This window comes from Bos javanicus, chromosome 21 (genome assembly GCF_032452875.1).
Source record: "Bos javanicus breed banteng chromosome 21, ARS-OSU_banteng_1.0, whole genome shotgun sequence".
NCBI lineage: Eukaryota > Metazoa > Chordata > Mammalia > Artiodactyla > Bovidae > Bos > Bos javanicus.
Window position 1 is genome coordinate 41,127,809 of NC_083888.1, and position 23,011 is coordinate 41,150,819.

Here is a 23,011-nt window from a genome sequence, read left to right on the forward strand (position 1 = left end):
TACAAAATAAACTATCATCTCCTTTTCACATCAAAGCAAGTCAAATTTTAGATAAAGAGGTTATATCATTTGCTTGAGGAAATGATGGTATACAGATCTGTGTCTTTGTGTGTCTGTCTATGTGACACTAAAACCTAAACTCTTTCACTTATTTCTGACTTCCAGCCATCACTTTAAGGATTTTTATACATATTCCATGTATTCTAGAAATTTGAGGCAGCGTATAAAAATATACATACATGGTAAAATAATAATTAAGAATTATCTACATTAGAGGAACATATGGGTAAAAGAACAGATGAAGGCACAGAAATTTCCTTCTTCTTTTTGACTGATCCGCGTGGCGACTGAACCGGTGTCCCCTGCAGTGCAAGTGTGGAGTCCTAACCACTGGACTGCCAGGGAATTCCCAGGCACAGAAATTTTAAAGTGAAAACCATAAGACTTATACATTTTCTAGAGATGTATCATATTTACCACAGTCTGTGATCCAAAAAATAAACAAATCAGGTGGCTGACACCTGTGACAGGAGAGGTATTTCTTTGTCTCTCATATATAAGGAGTATAATCAACAATGCCCACAATAACATCTCTGCAGTAAATATACTGAATTTCCTACTGCCAATTGCTATAAAATTTCTCAATACAGAAACAAAAACCCATGATACAACACCAAGCACAATTCAAGTTAAATACTACAAAACACACATGCTCCAAAAAAATCAGGTATCTTGTGGCACAGCATTAATTAATATAAAGGTAAAATCTGGAGTATCAGAAGCCTTTGTGGAATACAGTTACTTGGTTCAGGCTTTGCTAAGAAATGAGCGGTGTCCTGCAAACGGACCAAGCGCTCTCCCACTTCATGAGTGAAGATACTCTTTGCTGCTCATTAAGCCATGAGATCCTGATCCTGAGGAGGTGAGCTGACATCCTCTCATGAGAGATGCCCTGCCAGAGGAGAAGGCCTTTACCCCGAAGGCAGAGGAATCCCTCTACACTTGTATCTAATGCAGTTTTTTTCCCCTAATGTAGTTTTTATGCAGTGGAAGAACAGAGATTGACTCTCTGGTTGTCATTCCTGCACACGAAAAGAAATTTATATAGCGGTACCTCAAGCACTGATTTCCGATCTGCGTGTATTTGCATGACATTCTCGGCCCACTCCATCAGTGATTCACCACGTGGAACTTTGACTCTTTCGTGCTTGAGACGACCAACACGGAACTCTCCAGGATCATCTCGCCTCACACTACTTGTGGTCCTTGTTCTTTCCACAGTGGCCTCACGTCGGTTTTGTAGCCACACAATTGCTCTGAAATAGAAAAACATCTCTGTAGCTGTGGCCTACAGCAACAGTTGATTGTACTACTACACAAGCAACAAAATTCCAAAGATTTAAGAATATTTTAAAAATAGTATTTTATCAGGTGATCAAATACACTAATCTTTTTTTTAATTTCCTTAAATAAATTGAAAAAATACTGAGTCTGTATTTTCCCTTTTTATTTTAGCAATTAACAGATCAAAATTAAGGTCTGTGGTCCAATCCCACACAACACATAAAAATACTGACAAACTCATAATACCTAATAACATAAACATTTCCTAAATCAGAGAATGTAAAAAATGGTTAAGCTATCTTTATTAAATAACTAAATCCACCACTGAAACAGTATTGTGAGTTTGAAACATTTTCTTTGTAACAACGCAGAGCTAACCCTTCTAGGATGAAGAAAGACTCCTGAACTAAGAATAACAAGATGAAAGATCTACCATATGTGCTGTAACTTTTTGGGTACCCTGAGACCAATCAGCTATATACTTTGAGAATCAATTTCCTCACTTATAAAAATCAGGAGTTCCCTGGTGGTCTAATGGTTAGCATTCAGTGTTCTTTACTGCCTAGTGTTATGCGCACAAATGCTTGGTAAAGGATATAAAATGGTACAACAAATGTAACTTATCAGGGAAACAGGCAGATCCATTTAAATTATAACTTTTTTCCATCTACTTTGAAATTACTCTGGGTATTCAATCATTTAGTAAATATTTATGGAGCAACTACAATGAGAGAAGTACAATGTACATCCATTACATACAGTACAACATACAGCACAATGAGAGCAGTGAACCAAACTGCTGGAAACCCCTGCCCTCATGAAACTCTCATCTAATGAAGGAGACAGAAAAACAAAAAGTAAAATTTATAGTATGTTACATGGTAGCAAGAGAAAAATAATGGCCAAAAGATATATTTTAATGTTATGTCAAAGATATTTTCAAGCATTAAATTTTATATTCTTGGGAATTTCAGCAACTAAAAATTTATGTAAACCACTTAAATACTGTACAATAAATGCTAGCTGATGGAAAGCACAGTACTTAAATCCACACTGTTCTAAGAATGCTTATGTACAACCAGAAACCAAAAAATGTGTAAAAGTTGCCAACTCTTTTTTTTTTTTTTTTAATTTGGCCGTGCCACACAGCTTGAAAGATCATAGTTCCCCCACCAGGAACTGAACCTTCACCCTTGGCAGTGAAAGCGTGGAGTCCAAACCAGGGGACCATCAGGGAATTTCCAAATATTGACAACTCTTTACAAGAAACCAATATATTCTCCGCATCAGTCTTGATATAAAGTATAAGTACATTTTAAGCTTATATAAAACATTAAAAAATAAGAAGACACACTTCCTACCTTGATGCACCAAATGCTGTACATGTGAAATAAAGCTGTCTAGTTTCGAACGGTATTAGAAAAGGACACTTGCTGGTTAACTGTTCACACCAGTCTGGCAGAGCTCCACTTGCCAATGCCAATGGTTCCTGCAATTTAACAAATAACAAAGTCTTATTATTAACAAAGACAAAAGGGAGTCGATTCTTAACAGGACAAATGGTGAGAGGAAGAAAAAGAAGGAGAGGTAATACTTTGAAAGTCCAACAGATTCAAGAGTTCAACTATCTGGTTTTATTACCTCAATTTGCTGCAAAATTTTTGTTGTGATTTTTTTGCTAGTGAATTCATCTGGTGGAAAAGTAAACTGAGGCTGCTCATCACCTTCTGTAAAAGTAATAGAATCAATAAAAATATAAACTGACTTATTTGTTTAAATGCCACAGAAATGAAACAAGGATTCTTACAGACCTTCCTGGGATATTCTTGAGTAAGGGTCACTTGCAACTATATACAGAATACGCAGGAGCTGAAGGACGTCTTCCACGCCACATGAATTCTGCCCATTGCCTGCTTTGGCCTGAGGTTGTTCTTTTGTCAAATTCAGAATATCACTACTTTGAAGAGTAGAAATGGCCCCCTGGTTTAACCCAGACTTTGTTCCATGCTCACAAAAATCCTATAGAAACAGGAAAACCAGCCATTAATTATTTTCAAGAAAAACAATATATCATCCTATTAGTATTAATGTGAAAAGGCTCGAATTCTTAAAAAAAAAAAAAAATGCGTTCTTTTAAAATAAAAACAGTATCACCCAAGTCAAGGCTTAATGTGTTCTAAACCAATAAAATTCTCAAAATATAACTCCTGAAAGCCACAGTTAAAACTATGTATTTAGATCCAATGCCACAAACCAAATTTGAAATTTTAGCATTGGCATATTAACAATGTTAATTCAACCTCATTTTTTAGTATGTCCCAACGAACTGCTCTTCTGTAAGAATACTTAAAAAGCTGCAAACAAAGCAAAGCCATTCCCAATCAAAACAGTGTCTTGATGCCAATATATACCTTATATGCAGCTATGAGCTGAGAACAATTTCTGTTTTTCCTAATACTTTTATTAGTGCCAGTTAATTTCCAGTGGCGCAGGAAAGCGGCGTCTGCATTCTTCTGCAGGTAGGTTATCAAGTCATTCTTTGGTAATTCATCAGTGCCAAGGTACTGTTCCACATGCTCTATAGACCAACAACCCTACAATAGGAAAAACCAAATGTTGGCCTTTCCTGATTATAAAGTCTATGGTATTTCACATGCATTTCGTAAGGTGGCTTCAAGATCATGCATTTAAGCTAATCTGAAGAATCCCATGTTGCTGATTTCTCCCTCAATTGTTCAACTGAAACACAGTGTTAGTTTTTCTTTGCTTTTCTTTTTCTTTTACTAAGTAGCCAAGAATAAAGATTCATTTCCTAAAAATACTTACCATTTTTCCATTTTCCTTTTCTTTGTCAGAATCCTTCATTTCTCTGTACATAATTCTAAACATGAAGATATTATTCAAGTTAATTCATAAATCAAATGGTTTTTGTTATTTCCAATAAGGCTTCAATTCTTTAAAAACATATGATGAGGTCACTATATGCTTAAACACTGAACTCAGAGAATTTATTAAGAAAAAATATATCACTTCTCCACCTTTTGACCAAGATCAAGCATATTTAGAAAAAGTATTAATCTGTTAAACCAGGAAAAGTAGCAGAAATCATACTCCTGAAAAAGTTGTGGCTTATAAATTTAGCATTATTAAGAAGAAAACATATATCAAACCTGGAACTTTTAAAGAAATGAATATGCTATATCTTGTATTATAGCTTTCACATAGTTATAAAAATGAGATGTGTTTGTATCTAGATGGATAAGAGTAAGAAGGGCCAAGAGCCCTTATGTTCATGTAAGGCAGTTGAGATCAAATTGTCAACTTTAATTATTCCAATTAAAACTGAAGGAAGAGTATGCCACGATGACCTTCTGTTCTGTCTCAAAAAGACATAGATTACTTTATTAAACATTATATAAGATTATCAATGATGTTAACAGAACATCAGATATAGAAACTAACAAAAATAAAGTCACGCAGGATGACTATAATAGTTATAATATTAAACTATATAAATTCATATTATTACATAATAAATATTATGATAGGTAATACTTACTGAGCACCCTCTACATCCCAGATAGCACTGAATCTACTTTATATATATTAATTTGCAGATTCCTCACAACTGCTCTCATTTTACAGATTAGAAAACAAAGTACTAAAATGTTATATAAATTTTGGCCAAGGTCATTGACAGTAATTTGTTGAACAGATAAATGAAGAACAAAGAGAGGTATGCTTAACTCAGAGACTCTCAAACGTAGAAAATATTTACTATTTCATACACAATCCTGGTCAAAGAGTTCAACAATCATGAAATAAGGAATTAGTCTAAAGTTCTAGACTAATTGTAACATTGTAAACATTAACCTTTATAGATCAGGAGTCAGAAATGTTCTTATCTATTCCTATAAACTGAGAGAACTTAATCTTTTCTGTTCTTATAATACAAAATATAGAAAATATAATACTTGGCTTATATACTATGAAAATATCTACTTAAAATATTAAATCAAAATTTCTTACGTGTATGTTGGCTCCCAAATACGCCTAAGTTTATCTGATTTCACATTGCCATTACATGACAACTGAAGCAATTTCTGTACATAGTAAAAGATGGTTGATCTGAAATTAGTGAGTGGTAATTCAACTTCACGAGTTGTTCCAAGACCTGTTACTTTTAAAGTGAGGGCTAATCGAGGTGATGGAGTACATTCAACTTCTTCCAAAAGCTCTGAATGAGGTGTTCCTAAAAATACAGAAGATGTGAAGAACATTAAAACAAGCAGTCCAGAAAGAGGACTGTGCCATCAAGAGACAGGTCACATGAAATCTCAGCCCTTCTGACATGGATAAGGTAAAGAGATCAGCCACTTAAGATTCTCTTGGTTTCAATTTTTTTTTTTTTTTAATTTGAAGAATATACCTATGCTACTTAAAGGGTTCTAGAGTAGAATTTATGCATATGATATGAATCTCTTATTTTTATTATGATATACATACAACTGTATTTTAGAAAATTTTATTTTTATAAATGAGAAAACTCTAAAATTATTAATAATGTTACATCCAGAGAAAATCACATACTCAGTTAAAGACCTGTCAACTTTTTATGTATACTGAATGAGTGTATTATGAAGTACATACACACAAAGACAATTAGGTTCACAATTATTTAGTGATGTACTCTCTTTTTAAATCTCAAGAATCTTTTCCTCATATCAAGATAGTGTTATAAGGTATTATTTTATTCACTGCATGACATTCCATTGTACTTTAACTGAAACAATTCCATTCTCAAAACATAATGAAGGTCATTTCCAAGTTTTTAAAAATACTTCTTTAATCACCTGTGTATAAAGTGAATACTTCTATAATACCAATTTGTAGCAGTAAAAATATGAAATACATTGCTAAAGAGCTCTATCGAAAATTTGTACCTATGTGTACTCTGAGTAGATTTTCCTATTTGAGACATCTTTATTCATACTCTTTCTCACCATTATACTACGTCATATACCACACGTTATACTATCAAGTGTACTTACTTTCACATTTAACTTAAGTATCTTTCTATCAAGTAAAAAGTACAGTCCACACTAACATCTAAGTTTTCTTGAAAGATAATATATTGATTGCAGTAGCTGACATTTATTGAGACACACATCACGTACCACGCTAGGCACTTTCTATATTTTACCTCATTTAATCCTTTTAATTGTATGGTCAAACAAGGACTACTGTTTTCCCCAGATAACAGATGAGGAAAGTCAGGCTTGCACAGGGTAAGGATTTGCCCAGTAAATTAGTTTCCTATTGCTGCTGTAACAAATGACCACAAACTGAGTGGTTTAAAACAACACAAATGTATTATCTTATAATTCTAGAAGTAAGAAATCTAAAATGGGCTGGCAAGGCTTTGTTTCTTTTGGAGGCTCCAGGGAAGAATCCATTTCCTTGCTTTTTCTAGCATCCAGAAGCTTCCCATTTTCCTTGGCTAATGGCCCCTCAACAGTATAATTGCTGCTTTCTGACTTTGACCCTCCTGTTGCTCTCTTATGAGGACACTTGTGATTACATTGGGCTCATCCGAAAATCAGGATAATTTCCCCATCTCAAGATTCTTAATCACATCTTCAAAGTCTTTTCTCATGTTTAAGTGACATATTCACAAATTCTAGAGGTTAGGACCTATACAGCTTTCGGCGTGGAGGCAGGAGGGCAGTGGAGTGCATGGGGCCATTAGTGTGCCTGGTGCTGCTGCTAAGTCGCTTCAGTCGTGTCCGACTCTGTGCGACCCCAGAGACGGCAGCCCACCAGGATCCCCTGTCCCTGGGATTCTCCAGGCAAGAACACTGGAGTGGGTTGCCATTTCCTTCTCCAATGCATGAAAGTGAAAAGTGAAAGTGAAGACGCTCAGTCGTGTCTGACTCCTAGCGACCCCGTGGACTTCAGCCCACTGGGCTCCTCCATCCATGGGATTTTCCAGGCAAGAGTACTGGAGTGGGGTGCCATTGCCTTCTCCATTAGTGTGCCTACCACATCCAAAATAGAGTTGTAAGACATGGAGCTACCACTCAGGCTGACTGACTCCAGAGGCCATAAGTAAAACCACTACATAGCTTTTCAAAGAAAAGCTGAATGGGAGTAACATTTAACAATTTTAATCTAGTAGAAAACAGAATACAAACTATCTACCTTTAAATGAGGCCTTACTTTAAAATTTATACAACTGTAAAACAGTGTATTTTCAAAATACTCTAATTTATAAGTCAAGACATGGAGGCAACCTAAATGTCTAACAACAGATGAATGGATAAAGAAGAGGTGATGTGTATATATATACACACACACACACAATGAACTAGAAATACATAAAATTCTTAATAAATCAATATTCATCAATTATTGATATATTTATAAAATATTTATTTATTAATAAATACTGGTAATTTATTATCAATAAAAAAGAATTAACACCATTTGCAGCAACATGGATGAACCTAGATATGAACATACTATGTTAGAGAAAGACAAATAAGTGAAATAAGTCAGAGAAAGACAAATACCATATGATATCACTTAAATGTGTAACCTAAAATATGATACAAATGAACTTATTTATGAAACAGAAACAGATTCATAGATACAGAAAACAAATTTATAATTATCAAATGGGAAAGGCAGTGGGGGAGGGATAAATTAGGAGACTGGGATTAGCAGATATAAACTACTATATATAAAATAAATAAAATCCTACTGTATAGCACAGGGAACTATATTCAACATCCTGTAATTAGCCATAATGCAAAAAATATGAAAAAGAGTACATATATGTATAACTGAATCACTTTCCTATACAACAAAAAATAACATAACATTGTAAAGCAACTATACTTCAATAAAAAATAAAATATAATCAACGCTATGTGGTGCTCCAAATGGGAAGGAAATCCAAAAGAGGACATACGTATATGTGTAGCTGATTCACTTTGCTGTACAGCAGAAACTAACACAGCAGTGAAAAGCAATTTTATTCCAATAAAAATTGAAAAAATAAAATACTGTATTTTGTTCCTTTTAAAAAAAAAAAGCTGTATTTTTTAAGGATTTGTGGCTGATATATAGTTTTTCCTGAAACCTGTTATTTATAATCTGCATCTACAAGTAGTATCTTAACTTTTTAAACTATATAGTACTTAACTACTTAATCTGGAATCTATTAAAATTAAATCACAAAAGATAAAATATCTTATACCTGGGGGTGGAATTTCTAGATCAGTTGTCTGCTGGACATTAGTTCGACCAGGTCTAGGATCAAAAGCAGGAACCAAAGCTGAAAACTGCCGCTTGAGCACGTAATCATCGTCCCATGTTCTCCGGCGGCCCCCCTTAGTTTCGTACTCTTCCTCTTCCTATACAGATAAAATTCCATGTACAGATAAACATTATAAAAGTCTTCATTATTGCAACAATGGTATGCCATCTATAAAATAAGGTATATGTTGAGTACTTCTCTCTATAGGTATTTTATAGTCTTATTCAGCCATATTTCTTAAGCACAAAATGAGCCAACACAAACATGTATAGATATATACACATTTCTTAATGATTTATCAAAAGTAAGTAGGTTTTGGGGAAAATGTTTATAAACAGAGGTTTTATGAATTGTATCTAACAGCTTCTTTAAAGTTCTCAAAAATACTGGAAAAGACAAATGAAATCATAAGAAGCCTTACGCTTTTGTAAATCAGACCTTATTAACACTTTTGACAATAAAGTACACGTGAATATTTTCTTTAAAAAAAAAAAAAAGCACCTTTACTGGTGGTTGCACAAATTTACATATGTGATAAAATGATAAAGAACCATACACACACACTGGGTCGATGTAACCACTGGAAGAAACTGACAAAAGGCACACAAGACTTTTCAGTCTCTGCAACTCATTGGGAACATATAATTATTTCTAAATAATTTTTAGAAATATTAACTGTAAACTGAATTACACACTAAACAGATACAGCGCTTGAAGCTGATTTAAATCACTTTGGGGCAAATAGTTCAAACAAGTTATACAAAGTATTGATTTGTCAAATGATGAGTTCCTAGGGATTCACTGCAATATTTCTTTCTACTTCTACTTTCTACTCCTAGCATGTTTAAAATTTTCCATAATACAAGTTTTTTTAAGGAACATTTTTCTCCTCTTCTTCGCTTTTATTAATTTTATCAACAAAATATTCAATGAATTATAAATATTATAAATGTCTGATATAATAATTTTTAAACAATAGTTATGTAAATACTTACATGTACATATTTAGCCCCCTCATAACACTTAATTGAGATGAACCATTACAGGAGATCAAACTGACATTTGATAGGTCTGAAACCAGTTTTATCTGGGATCTAAAACTTCTACGTGTGATCTTTAGTAATCACTTCATCTGAAAACTGGGACTAATGATAACTTAAAAGGGTTGTTGAATGCATTGAATTAGTTATTATACATAAGCAGTATCTAGCACATAATTAAAGATAAATAAATGTTAGCTAATAGGCTAATACTTCTGTTACTCTACTGTGAAAACTACAAATCTTAGAAAATAGCTATTAACCATGTTGTAAAGAGCAATATTGCATAGGAATCTGGAATGTTAGGTCCATGAATCAAGGCAAATTGGAAGTGATCAAATAGGAAATGGCAAGAGTGAATGTCAAATGGGACCTAATTGACCTTAAAAGCTTCTGCACATCAAAGGAAACTATTAGCAAGGTGAAAAGACAGCCTTCAGAATGGGAGAAAATAATAGCAAATGAAGCAACCGACAAACAACTAATCTCAAAAATATACAAGCAACTCCTACAGCTCAACTCCAGAAAAATAAACGACCCAATCAAAAAATGGGCCAAAGAACTAAATAGACATTTCTCCAAAGAAGACATACAGATGGCTAACAAACCCATGAAAAGATGCTCAACATCACTCATTATCAGAGAAATGCAAATCAAAACCACTATGAGGTACCATTTCACACCAGTCAGAATGGCTGCGATCCAAAAGTCTACAAATAATAAATGCTGGAGAGGGTGTGGAGAAAAGGGAACCCTCTTACACTGTTGGTGGGAATGCAAACTAGTACAACCACTATGGAGAACAGTGTGGAGATTCCTTAAAAAACTGGAAATAGAACTGCCTTATGATCCAGCAACCCCACTGCTGGGCATACACACTGAGGAAACCAGAAGGGAAAGAGACACGTGTACCCCAATGTTCATCGCAGCACTGTTTATAATAGCCAAGACATGGAAGCAACCTAGATGTCCATCAGCAGATGAATAGATAAGAAAGCTGTGGTACATATACACAATGGAGTATTACTCAGCCATTAAAAAGAATACATTTGAATCAGTTCTAATGAGGTGGATGAAACTGGAGCCTATTATACAGAGTGAAGTAAGCCAGAAGGAAAAACATAAATACAGTATACTAACGCATATATATGGAATTTAGAAAGATGGTAACAATAACCCGGTGTACGAGACAGCAAAAGAGACACTGATGTATAGAACAGTCTTATGGACTCTGTGGGAGAGGGAGAGGGTGGCAAGATTTGGGAGAATGGCAATGAAACATGTAAAATATGTAGGAAACGAGTTGCCAGTCCAGGTTCGATGCACGATGCTGGATGCTTGGGGCTGGTGCACTGGGACGGCCCAGAGGGATGGTATGGGGAGGGAGGAGGGAGGAGGGTTCGGGATGGGGAACACATGTATACCTGTGGCGGATTCATTTTGATATTTGGCAAAACTAATACAATTATGTAAAGTTTAAAAATAAAATTAGAAAAAAAATAAATAAATATTACTGGAAAGCAAAAAAAAAAAAAGAGTGAATGTCGACATTTTAGGAATCAGCGAACTAAAATGGACTGGAATGGGTGAATTTAACGCAGATGACCATTATATCTACTACTGTGGGCAAGAATCCCTTAGAAGAAATGAAGTATCACAGTCAACAAGAGTCCAAAATGCAGTACTTGGATGCAGTCTCAAAAATGACAGAATGATCTTGGTTTGTTTCCAAGGCAAACCATTCAATATCAAGGTAATCCAAGTCTATGCCCAGACCAGTAATGCTGAAGAAGCTGAAGTTGAACAGTTCTATGAAGACCTACAAGACCTTCTAGAATTAAAACCCCAAATAGATGTCCTTTTCATTATAGGGGACTGGATTGCAAAAGTAGAAAGTCAAGAAACACCTGGAGTAACAGGCAAATTTGGCCTTGGAGTACAGAATGAAGCAGGGCAAAGGCTAATAGAATGGGAAAGACTAGAGATCTCTTCAAGAAAATTAGAGATATCAAGGGAACATTTCATGCAAAGATGGGCTCAATAAAGGACAGAAATGCTACTGACCTAACAGAAGCAGAAGATATTAAGAAGAGGTGGCAAGAATACACAGAAGAACTATACAAAAAAGATCTTCACGACTCAGATAATCAAGATGGTGCAATCACTCACCTAGAACCAGACATCCTGGAATGTGAAGTCAAGTGGGCCTTAGGAAGCATCACTACGAACAAAGCTAGTGGAGGTGATGGAATTCCAGTTGAGCTATTTCAAATCCTACAAGATGATGCTGTGAAAGTGCTGCACTCAATATGCCAGCAAATTTGGAAAACTCAGCAGTGACCACAGGACTGGAAAATGTCAGTTGTCATTCCAATCCCTAAGAAAGGCAATGCCAAAGAGTGCTCTAACTACCACACAGTTGCACTCATCTCACATGCTAGCAAATGCTCAAAATTCGCCAAGCCAGGTTTCAACGATACATGAACCGTGAACTTCCAGATGTTCAAGCTGGTTTTAGAAAGGGCAGAGGAACCAGAAATCAATTTGCCAACATCTGCTAGATCATCGAAAAAGCAGAATTCCAGAAAAACATCTATTTCTGCTTTATTGACTACGCCAAAGCCTTTGACTGTGGATCACAATAAACTGTGGAAAATCCTTCAAGAGATGGGAATACCAGACCACCTGACCTACCTCCTGAGAAATCTGTATGCAGGTCAGGAAGCAACAGTTAGAACTGGACATGGAACAACAGACTGGTTCCAAATAGGAAAAGGAGTACATCAAGGCTGTATATTGTCACCCTGTTTATTTCGCTTATATGCCGAGTACATCATGAGAAACCCTGGGCTGGATGAACCACAGGCTGGAATCAAAACTGCTGGGAGAAATATCAGTAACCTCAGATATGCAGATGACCCCACCCTTATGGCAAAAAGTGAAAAAGAACTGAAGAGCCTCTTGATGAAAGTGAAATAGGAGAGTGAAAAAATTGGCTGAAAGCTCAACATTCAGAAAACGAGGATCATGGCATCCAGTCCCATCACTTCATGGCAAATAGATGGACAAACAGTGGAAACAGTGGCAGACTTTATTTTTTGGGCTCCAAAATCACTGCGGATGGCGACTGCAGCCATGAAATTAAAAGACGCTTACTCCTTGGAAGGAAAGTTATGACCAACTAGATAGCATATTAAAAAGCAGAGATATTACTTTGCCAACGAAGGTTCATCTAATCAAGGCTATGATTTTTCCAGTAGTCAGGATGTGAGAGTTGGACTATAAAGAAAGCTGAGTGTCAAAGAATTGATGCTTTGAACTGTGGTTTTGGAGAAGACTCTTGAGAGTCCCTTGGACTAGAGGGAGAGCCAACCAGTCCATCCGAAAGGAAATCAGTTCTGAATGTTCATTGGAAGGACTGATGCTGAAGCTGAAACCCCAATACCTTGGCAACATGATGCGATGAGCTGACTCATCTGAAAAGACCCTGATGCTAGGAAAGATTGAAGGCAAGAGAAGAAGGGGATGACAAAGGATGAGATGGTTGGATGGCATCACCAATTCAATGGACATGAGTTTGAGTAAACTCCAGGAGTTGGTGATGGACAGGGAGGCCTGGCGTGCTGCAGTCCATGAGGTTGCAAAGAGTCGGACATGACTGAGTAACTGAACTGATTTTAATATATGTTTACTACCACAAAAAGGCCAAGGAGGGTGTCTCAAGTAAAAAAAAACCCTGTCTGCATTATGGGAGAGCAATCATGGACTCTACCTAGTATATGGAACCCAAGTAGATGGGCAAGTATCCTTCTGTTAACTCTGGTTGCTTCCTGGACTCACTGTGCCCCCTCTGTAGATTTTCCTAGACATTTCAGTCAGTGCTTTACTGTGGAAGGAAAAAACTCCACTGTAGGAAGGCAGACATGAAGATATTACCTGCTCCCCAATAGGTCGGCTCCCTGCTCCAGCTGGGACCTGTGGTAGCTGTGAGGTGACAGCATGGTGTGTTACATCAGAGCGGGAGCCAGCTCGGCGCTGTAGGGACGGACGTCTCAGAATCTGATACGGGAAATGGAAAGAGACGTGTCTAATTACGTGACTCATATATATCCCTCTTCAGCCTTGACCTGAACTATAAATCTATGTTATCAAAACTGTCATTAGAAAACTTCATTAGCCATTTATAGAAAAGGTTTAAATTCATCATACATCATATACTAACATTCAGAAGAAACGTGCCCATGCTCTATATATTTTCCAAGAAAGGTATACAAAAGCATTTCTTGGAAGTTCTCTACCCACTAAAACCCAACTTAGGAAAAAATGCTTTAATCGTCTAACATTTTATAAAAGGAAATTAAAATTATACATGAAGCTAAAATAAAAGGCATTTTCAAGCAAAAGTTCAATTTTAAGACAATCATAGTTAACAAACACTACAGGTTCTGGATCATACTGCCTAAGCTTGGGTCCTACTTCCTACTTAACTCTGATTAATTTGAGCAAATTATGTTTTCTATGTCTCTATCTCATAGGTCTGTGTAAAGACTCATGAGATAGTACAGATACTGTCTGCAAAACAGTAGATACCAGAACATTCTAAGTATAGCTTTTTTTTTTGTCCATGACACATGGCATGTAGGATCTTAGTTCTCCAACCAGGGATCAAACCTGGGTCCCCTATCTAAACCGCTGAATTGCCAGAGGAGGTCCTGAAAATTGTATTATTTAGGATTACTGCAGTTCTTCACATTTTTAAACCTGTAAAAACATCAGCACATCTTTCACACTGGTGCTCTATTTTCTTGCTTCAAAGTTTGACTAGAATGTTGCTTTTCTTTTCTTCATTTCAATTATCAACAACCTATCTTAGTGAAGAAAATGGGGGACTCTCTCTCTACCATAACCTCCTCGTATTCTTGGTCCTCCTGATTGTCATCTTCATTTTCATCATCTTCCTCGTCTGGCTCTGGCAAGTCCTCATCGTCATCTAGCTCAGCTAACAGAGTACTGGCACGGCAGCTATCAAGGAAATCTAGAAAACAAAACCAACAATCTTCCTCTTAACACAAGTGACCAAGCCTACCAGAGTACCTTTGTGAATCTGTTTTATAACACACAGGTAAAACTCAAAGGTTCAGGTATAAAGCCACATTTAGTGATGCCACTCTTCTTCTGCCACCACACACGAAAGATGAGTAACAGCAGCAAACAGTCCCAAGCATGGCAGAAAACGACATGGGATAAAGGATGGTAATAAACTAAATCCGTATCCACAAAATCATTTTTCAAAAAGGTCAACAATATGGGATATGTTAAAAAATAAAAGCAGCCCTATCACATTCTCTGTATAAGTCAGTGGAAACACAATAGTGGAAAGAGAACACTTTGGAATCATTAGCTGTGTCAACACGTATCTGTTTGAGTGCCTACTATGTGCCAAGAATTGCATTAGGCACTAGGTATAGGCTGTGAAAAAAGCTAAGCGCCGAAGAATTGATGCTTTTGAACTGTGGTGTTGGAGAAGACTCTTGAGAGTCCGTTGGACTGCAAGGAGATCCAACCAGTCCATCCTAATGGAGACCAGTCCTGGGTGTTCACTGGAAGGACTGATGCTAAAGCTGAAACTCCAATACTTTGGCCTCCTCATGTGAAGAGTTGACTCATTGGAAAAGACCCTGATGCTGGGAGGGATTGGGGGCAGGAGGAGAAGGGGATGACAGAGGATGAGATGGCTGGAAGGAATCACCGACTCGATGGACATGAATTTGAGTGAACTCCGGGAGTTGGTGATGGACAGGGAGGCCTGGCGTGCTGTGATTCATGGGGTCGCAAACAGTCGGACACGACTGAGTGACTGAACTGTTGACTGAACTGAACTGATACATAGTTGTAAACAAGATAGACATGGTATGAACCCCCATGGAGCTTACAGGGGAGACAGACATTTAAAAAGTAAACAAATATATAAACTGTGTGGGAATTCCCTGGTGGTCCAGTGGCTAAAACTCTGTGCTCAAGATACAGGGGGGCTGGGTTTGATCCTTGGTCAGGGAATTAATTCCCACGTGCCACAACTAAGACTCTGCTGCTGCTAAGTCACTTCAGTCGTGTCCGACTCTGTGTGACCCCAGAGACGGCAGCCCACCAGGCTTCCCCGTCCCTGGGATTCTCCAGGCAAGAACACTGGAGTGGGTTGCCATTTCCTTGTCCAATGCATGAAAGTGAAAAGTGAAAGTGAAGTTGCTCAGTCGTGTCTGACTCTAGCGACCCCATGGACTGCAGCCTACCAGGCTCCTCCGTCCATGGGGTTTTCCAGGCAAAAGTACTGGAGTGGGGTGCCATTGCCTTCTCCGAACTAAGACTCTATGCAGCCAAATAAATAAAAACAAATATTTAAATATATATATATATATATATAAACTGTGAAAGAGAAAAGAACAGAATTTAAGTTGATCAGAAAGAATTGAATTTATCTATGTGACTGGAGAGACTGCTTAATGATAATGACTACTTAAAGATAATGCCTATTTACTATGGAATGATGTTAGGTACAGCTTTATATATCATCCAAATTACCTAGGGCATAAAAAATAAACTTTAATCCCTTTTGTCTGCCTCCTTGTTAGGCTCTCTCCCCTCCATCCTTCAGTGAAGATTAGGTCAAATTTACACTGCCCTACATAATGAAGGTGTTGAGAAGCTGTTCTCCATAGGAACTGAAAATAAAAAGAGGAATATGGGGAGGGAGGAGGGAGGAGGGTTCAGGATGGGGAACACATGTATACCTGTGGCGGATTCATTTTGATATTTGGCAAAACTAATACAATTATGTAAAGTTTTAAAATAAAATAAAATAAAATAAAAAAAAGAGGAATAATGGGACTAAAACAGGAGTTTTTTATTGGCTCTGGAATTAAAAAAAAAAAAAAAACTTCTATGGATAAGAAGGCAGTATATACATTACAAAAAAATATCCAAAAAACAATTTGTAATTATTTAGTAGGAACTTGCATTTACAGGTTCCTGAACCAAATACAATTTTTTATGTCTAATTATACAAGACTAAAAATTCAATGCCTTTTACTATGACTTGCCATTGCTTATAAGACACATAATGATCTCAGAATATTCACAGCTAAATTGGCAACATTTTTTCCTTAATGACATAAAATAATCTTATAATTAATAGCATCTTAAATTTGATGAAATATATTACCCCTAACCTTTTGGCTCAGCAGTAAAAGAATCCGCCTGCAGTGCAGGAGACACGGGTTCAACTCTTGGGTCAGAAAGATCCCTTGGGGAAGGAAATGGCAACCCACTCTAGTATTCTAGGCTAGGAATTTCCATGGACAGAGGAGCTTGGCAGGCTACAGTCCACGGAGGTGGCAAAAGAGTCAGACACAACTTAGTGACTAGACAACAAACATGTAAAGTGCCATCCTGCATTTTTGGTAATGGTTCTCATGAATATTATGTGGCAGTACACAAAATAAATTCCACTTTTAGGTTTATTTCTTAAAGGAAAAAATATGTAGGTATATAAATTCCATTTTTCATGTGTTACAATTCACTGAAGTCAGTGGTTTTACTCATCTTCCCTTTTTTATCCTAGTATAAGGATATTACATAAGGCTTCCCTCGTGGCTCAGATGTTAAAGAATCTGCCTGCAATGTAGGAGACATGAGTTTGATCCCTGGGTTGGGATGATCCCCTGAAGAAGGGAATGGCTACCAACTCCAGTATTCTTGCCTAGAGAATTCCATGGACAGAGGAGCCTGGCAGGCTACAGTCCATAGGGTCGCAAAGAGGCGAACAAAACTAAGTGACTAACATTTTCACTTTACAAGGATAATATATATATTTTAAAAAGCTCCTTATTTCACACATTTGATTATATCACACAATCAAATCATGTCCCTCTAAACATAACACAGTGAAAGTTTGCATATATAGAAATTATTTTGTAATGCAGATCTTACTCTGATCCTTCATACAACAGCACTGTCAAAGAGTCCTCCAGTTTTAGAAATGCAGAAAAGGAAATTTTAATCACCAAAGAATAATTTTTAAAAGGCAGTCAGTTTGCCCTGCGGAGAAGGCAATGGCACTCCACTCCAGTACTCTTGCCTGGAAACTCCCATGGACGTAGGAGCCTGGTAGGCTGCAGTCCATGGGGTCACTAAGGGTCGGACACAACTGAGCGACTTCACTTTCACTTTTCACTTTCATGCACTGGAGAAGGAAATGGCAACCCACTCCAGTGTTCTTGCCTGGAGAATCCCAGGGACGGGGGAGCCTGGTGGGCTGCCGTCTATGGGGTCACACAGAGTTGGACACGACTGAAGCGACTTAGCAGCAGCAGCAGCAGCAGCAGCAGTAGCCCTGACTCCTCAATATTCTTTCCCATTAGTATACCTACAACTTTCTTAACCTTCACATGATTTATTAACAGAACTAAAGCTTAAAGTTAACATAGTAATAGGGAGAAGCAGAAGGCCTCCATGAGGAAAACCAAAGTAGAAATGCTTATCTGGTGAATTTACGATACTTTGGTATAACTATTAATCGTCATTTTACTACATACTTATTTAACATATAAAGTGGAAACAGAAATATAATGCTTTTCCTAAAATCATAGATCATCAGATCCAGTTGGTAGCTTGGAATACAAGAGACCACATTCTCAAAAAAATGAAAACATATTAAAATGATGCATACACAAGATAGTACTTAAAATATATCTTCATATAAACTTTTTATATTTGAAATTAACAAAAGTAATTTTGAAAAAAGAACAGGTGATCAAGGATTGTGATAAAGGGTATTCTAAAACAATAATGATGGGAATACAACCTTTTTGGAAGGAAATTCAACAATTACTCCTTTAGGAATTTACCCTAAGAAAAATACACAAAAATACAAAGGATGCTCACTCGTAACAATGCTGATGGTAATGAAAAACTGTAACTTAAATATCCAATCAATATTAAATAATGATCATACAAACAGAGGAATATCTGGCAGCCATTCTATGTTGTAGAAACTCACTGAACTATATTAAAATATTTTTACAGTGTACTCAGTGAAAAGAGCTGTCCAGAAAGGATAGAATTCCTTTTTTCTTAAAGAACAGATATATCAAATGATATGTATCAAATGACAACAATGGTAGGGACTAGATGATTTTTATTTGTTTCAATATTTCCCTTCTATAAAAAATTTTACCGTCCTAATTAGAAACATTTTAATTGAATCACTGACTACATACCACAGTTACATTCAATAATGTAACTATAAAACCTAAGCAAGAACTAATTCATCTGAATATTTCAAATGTCACCTAAATAAAGAATAATTTTCAGAAGACTTTGATAACTGTTGTGATACAGTGGTTTATAATAAAATTTGGTCATCTCTGTTCAATACACTGAGTTTTCTTAAACTCTTGGTATTTCCTAAGAGCAATAGAGATGTCATTTGTTATTTATAACTCGAGTTGTTTTAATGAGGAGACTTTTAGAAAGCCCTTAGGTAATTGAAGGATGGGGCTGGTTGTTCGTGGAACCAACCACAATCAGAGGACTAGAACTTTCATCTCGTCCCTTAGACCTCCAGGGAGAGGAGCTGGAGACTGGTGGCCATACCACCAATGGCTGGTAATTTAATCACTGGTGCTTAAATCATGAAGTCTCCAAAAAATAAAAGCCCTGAAAGGCTGGGGGTTCAGAAAGCTTCCAGGCTGGTAGACATGAACACAATGACAGGCCAGGATGGCTCCTGAACTCCATGGGGATGCCAGGTCCTGTGCTTGGCACCTCCCGGGCTTTACCCTGTGCCTCTCTTCCATCTGCCTGTTCCTGAGTTATATATTCTTCTCTTCTTTTTTGGCCGGATCAAGCATCTTATGGGATCTTGTTCTCAATCCAGGGATGGAACCCTGGCCCCCTGGCAGTGGTAGCATAGAGTCCTAACCATTGGACTACCAGAGTATCCCCTATATATCCTTTTTATAAAAAACCAGTAACCTAGTACATAAAATGTTTTTCTGAGCCCTGTGAGCCACTCCAGCAAATTAATCTAACCCAAAGAGGGGGTTGTGGAAACTTCCAGTTTACAGCCAGTCAGTGAGAAGCACAGATAACAATCTGAATTTGTGATTAGTGACTAAAGGGGCAAAGGTGAGGGGTGGGCAGTGTTGGAGATCTGAGACTTTAAGCTGTGGAATCTGATACGATCTCCAGGTAAGCAGGTAGTGTCAGAATTGTGGGAAAGCTTTACACACACTTGGTGGTCAGAGGTGCAGAAGTGAAGCTGTCTGTGAGCAGGGTACTGAAAGTACACAAGACACACAGGAGTATTTTTCCTTACATTACAATGTACAGACAATTATTAATTTACAAAGCTCATTAATCTATCACACTTCTTTTCTTATAAAGATGTCAAATTATTACGGTTCTTCTAATAAAACTTCACTAGTGACAAAAAAGCCAAGAAAAGGATGACACACAGAAGTTCCTAGATGTCTATTTACAACCAGATAATTTAACAGTTCTTCATATCACTTTGAGTTTTTTCATCACATATAAAGCTGCCATATTTATAAGAGAGAATCATCCTTTTCTAATCAAAAATTTAGAACACCCCAGGAGAAAAATGTGATAAAAACATCACCACATAAATATCAATATTTGATACTGTAACTTACCATATAAGGAATATTCTGCTTCCTGACCTGTGTCACTCTCACTGGAGGTTGATGTGAGGCTGGTGGTTAAAGTATTACTTAAAGACTGACCAACTGATAAAACTGTTGTTGCTGTAGCTACATTGCTGCTGCTAGTAACACTGGATGTTGACATAGTCACTGTCGATGTAGTACCGGGTGTGGTCAAATTAGGGAAACTCTGAGCACCCATAAGAGGAGAAGCTAAGGATAAAAATGAAGCAAATTAGTACAAAAAAGGGAGGATTGTGTAAACCTTAGAAAAACTACATTGTATATTTAGAAAAAATAATGCGGTCATGAAACACTGATTATTAAAAGGCTGAAAAGCAACAACTTTGGGAACCCAACTGAAATCCAACTAGAAGTTCTTGTTTTTATAGTATTATTATTTTTTAGAATGTTAAGCCTAGCTTTTAAAATAAGTGAAGCAGGCACTGAAATTACTCCCAATGGTATTTTCCAAGGGAATTACTTTGACCCATTGGTAGCTTTAATTAGAATTTAAAACTTTCATAAGCTAGTATCAATTCAGGACCTAAGTAAAAGTTATGCCAGTATTACACTCCGATTTCAGCTGACTCTGATGATAGTTAATAGCCATCTATTTCCTCTTGTAATTAACAATCAGAGGAGTGAAAAACAGAAACGTGTTATTTTATTCTTCAGAATTAGAATAAGAGGTTCTTTATCAGGTCCTGATCAGAATTCTTAAAATGTCACAATTCTACAGAACTTAACCTTGTATTCCTGATGTGCTAAACGTGACACAGTCGTATATAACAGGGTTTAATGATCTGGTTTAAGACTAGAGCCAGAATCCACTAAACAAATCCTACTTTGCATCCCTCAGAGTGGAAAAAGCATTGGGTTCTATAAGGAAAAGCTCACTTACTTGCTGTGCTCATCACATTCCTCCCCAAAGTATTAGTGTTGTTATCACTGCTGCTTCGGCTTAGATTCATGTTGTTGGTGGCGTTAGTCCGTGCTATGTTTGCCACTCTCCTTACAAAACTCTCCAAGCTAGATGTTTCTCTTGAGGACAGGTTAGGTACACTTGCACTAGAGCTCATAGGGGCCCCGGCAGCCAACAAAGAACTCACTGACAGTCTGTTACTTGCTGAAGAGCTAAGGGGCCGTTGCGAAGCTGCTTCTTTATTAGTTAACTCAGATACTGAACTAACATCAGGAGAACTAACACTAACAATTCCCATGGATATTGCACTAGACTCCCCAGGAGTACGAGCAGAACTATCAGGGCCTAACTTTCTTTCAGCATTTTCACTTCCCGTTTCCGCTGTTAAGGTGCTGGTACTTGCACTGGAAGATGACCCTACTTCTGTTTGAGGGAGGTTTTCAGCAGATGAAAGAACAACAATTGGTTCATGGACATCAGCTCCTGAAACTATACTGTGTTCCATTACAATTTCTGATCTCCGTTCCGTTTTGGTCGAACCCAAGCTGATGTCGCTGCTACTGGCCACGCTACACACAGAACTGCTGCTTCCTTTTCTACTTGAGGAGCCTGCAGCAGCAGATGTCTTGTCTGGACAGTTGTTTTTCACCAAGCTGCTCCATGATTGCGTTGTGCCTGAAACAGTGGATGAAACAGGTTTGGGTGATGCCACTGTATCAGGGTCGTACCCTGGTGCAAGCTTGAGGTCAAATTTTCCTTCTGCGCCCATACGGTAAGAGTTTGAGCCACCAGCATCCCAGGTGACATCAATCCAGCCTGGAAAGGGACAGGAGTTTGTGAGACCCAGCAGAAAGCAGATAGGAGCGTGTCAGACAGTAGCTCCACAATATGGGATCAGCTTTTCATCAGTGCTGTACTTCTCTGAATTTCTAGTCATCTAAGGTCTGCCAACTAAAATTGAATCCTTCTGTTTCTCTTATTTCTGAATTCTTTGTTAATATTTAAAAACAACATAAGGGTCACGTTTATAACTACTGGAGTATCTTTCAAGGGGAAGAACCGTTAAAAATCGTAAAAAAGATGGATAAAAATGGTAAACTATTGCAACTTCAGCAAGTATACATGAAATCTAAGTAAAAGCTTTTTTAGTTGCTAAATATGATCATGTGGTCAAATGTTTATAGAAAAAGTGCTGGCTTAACCATTAATTTCTAAGTTTGGGCTAAATCCTGTAATCGACGGACAAAATGTTCATTTATCACTGTAGAAATTCTAGGCCACTAGCTCAAATAACACTAAGTTAGCATTTCGGTTGTGTTCTCAAAGTTCAGTGGTTACTTGGTTCTCTTATGATTAAAATTAATAAATTTGAATAAGCACAAAATTCTAAAACCAAAATTTTAAAAGTATGCTAAGCTCTTTTATTAGATAGAACCTATATGATAAAGCTAACAACATGAAAAGGACTAATGAGCATAATATTAAACCTATATTTACTTATACTTGGAAAAAAATACTTGTTTTTTAAAAATGGAATTAATTTCCAAAAACAAAATAAACTGCCTATTAGAAATAAAATTAGTATAAATTTTACAATCTCATTTTAGTGTTATAAGCTAATTACTTCAGGGAAAAAAAAGCACATAAAAATAGTCTTTAA

At 36.9% G+C, this 23,011-nt stretch overlaps 1 protein-coding gene across 9 annotated transcripts in view; it reads right to left on the reverse strand.

The window, feature by feature from the left end:
• Window positions 1-23,011, reverse strand: part of HECTD1 (HECT domain E3 ubiquitin protein ligase 1) — a 77,713-nt gene that overhangs the window by 5,971 nt on the left and 48,731 nt on the right. For 2 of the 9 annotated variants that reach the window (XM_061394070.1, XM_061394071.1), the window contains exons 25-36: window positions 21,331-22,167; window positions 20,418-20,639; window positions 14,607-14,740; window positions 13,642-13,764; window positions 8,606-8,762; window positions 5,374-5,596; window positions 4,171-4,225; window positions 3,756-3,938; window positions 3,156-3,363; window positions 2,986-3,071; window positions 2,706-2,833; window positions 1,115-1,316 (exon numbers count right to left, since the gene is read on the reverse strand). In XM_061394070.1, coding sequence (XP_061250054.1) covers window positions 1,115-1,316; window positions 2,706-2,833; window positions 2,986-3,071; window positions 3,156-3,363; window positions 3,756-3,938; window positions 4,171-4,225; window positions 5,374-5,596; window positions 8,606-8,762; window positions 13,642-13,764; window positions 14,607-14,740; window positions 20,418-20,639; window positions 21,331-22,167 — 2,558 coding nt within the window. The remainder of the gene's footprint in view (window positions 1-1,114; window positions 1,317-2,705; window positions 2,834-2,985; window positions 3,072-3,155; window positions 3,364-3,755; window positions 3,939-4,170; window positions 4,226-5,373; window positions 5,597-8,605; window positions 8,763-13,641; window positions 13,765-14,606; window positions 14,741-20,417; window positions 20,640-21,330; window positions 22,168-23,011) is intronic. The other 7 variants (XM_061394074.1, XM_061394073.1, XM_061394072.1 and 4 more) reach the window with 7 other exon arrangements.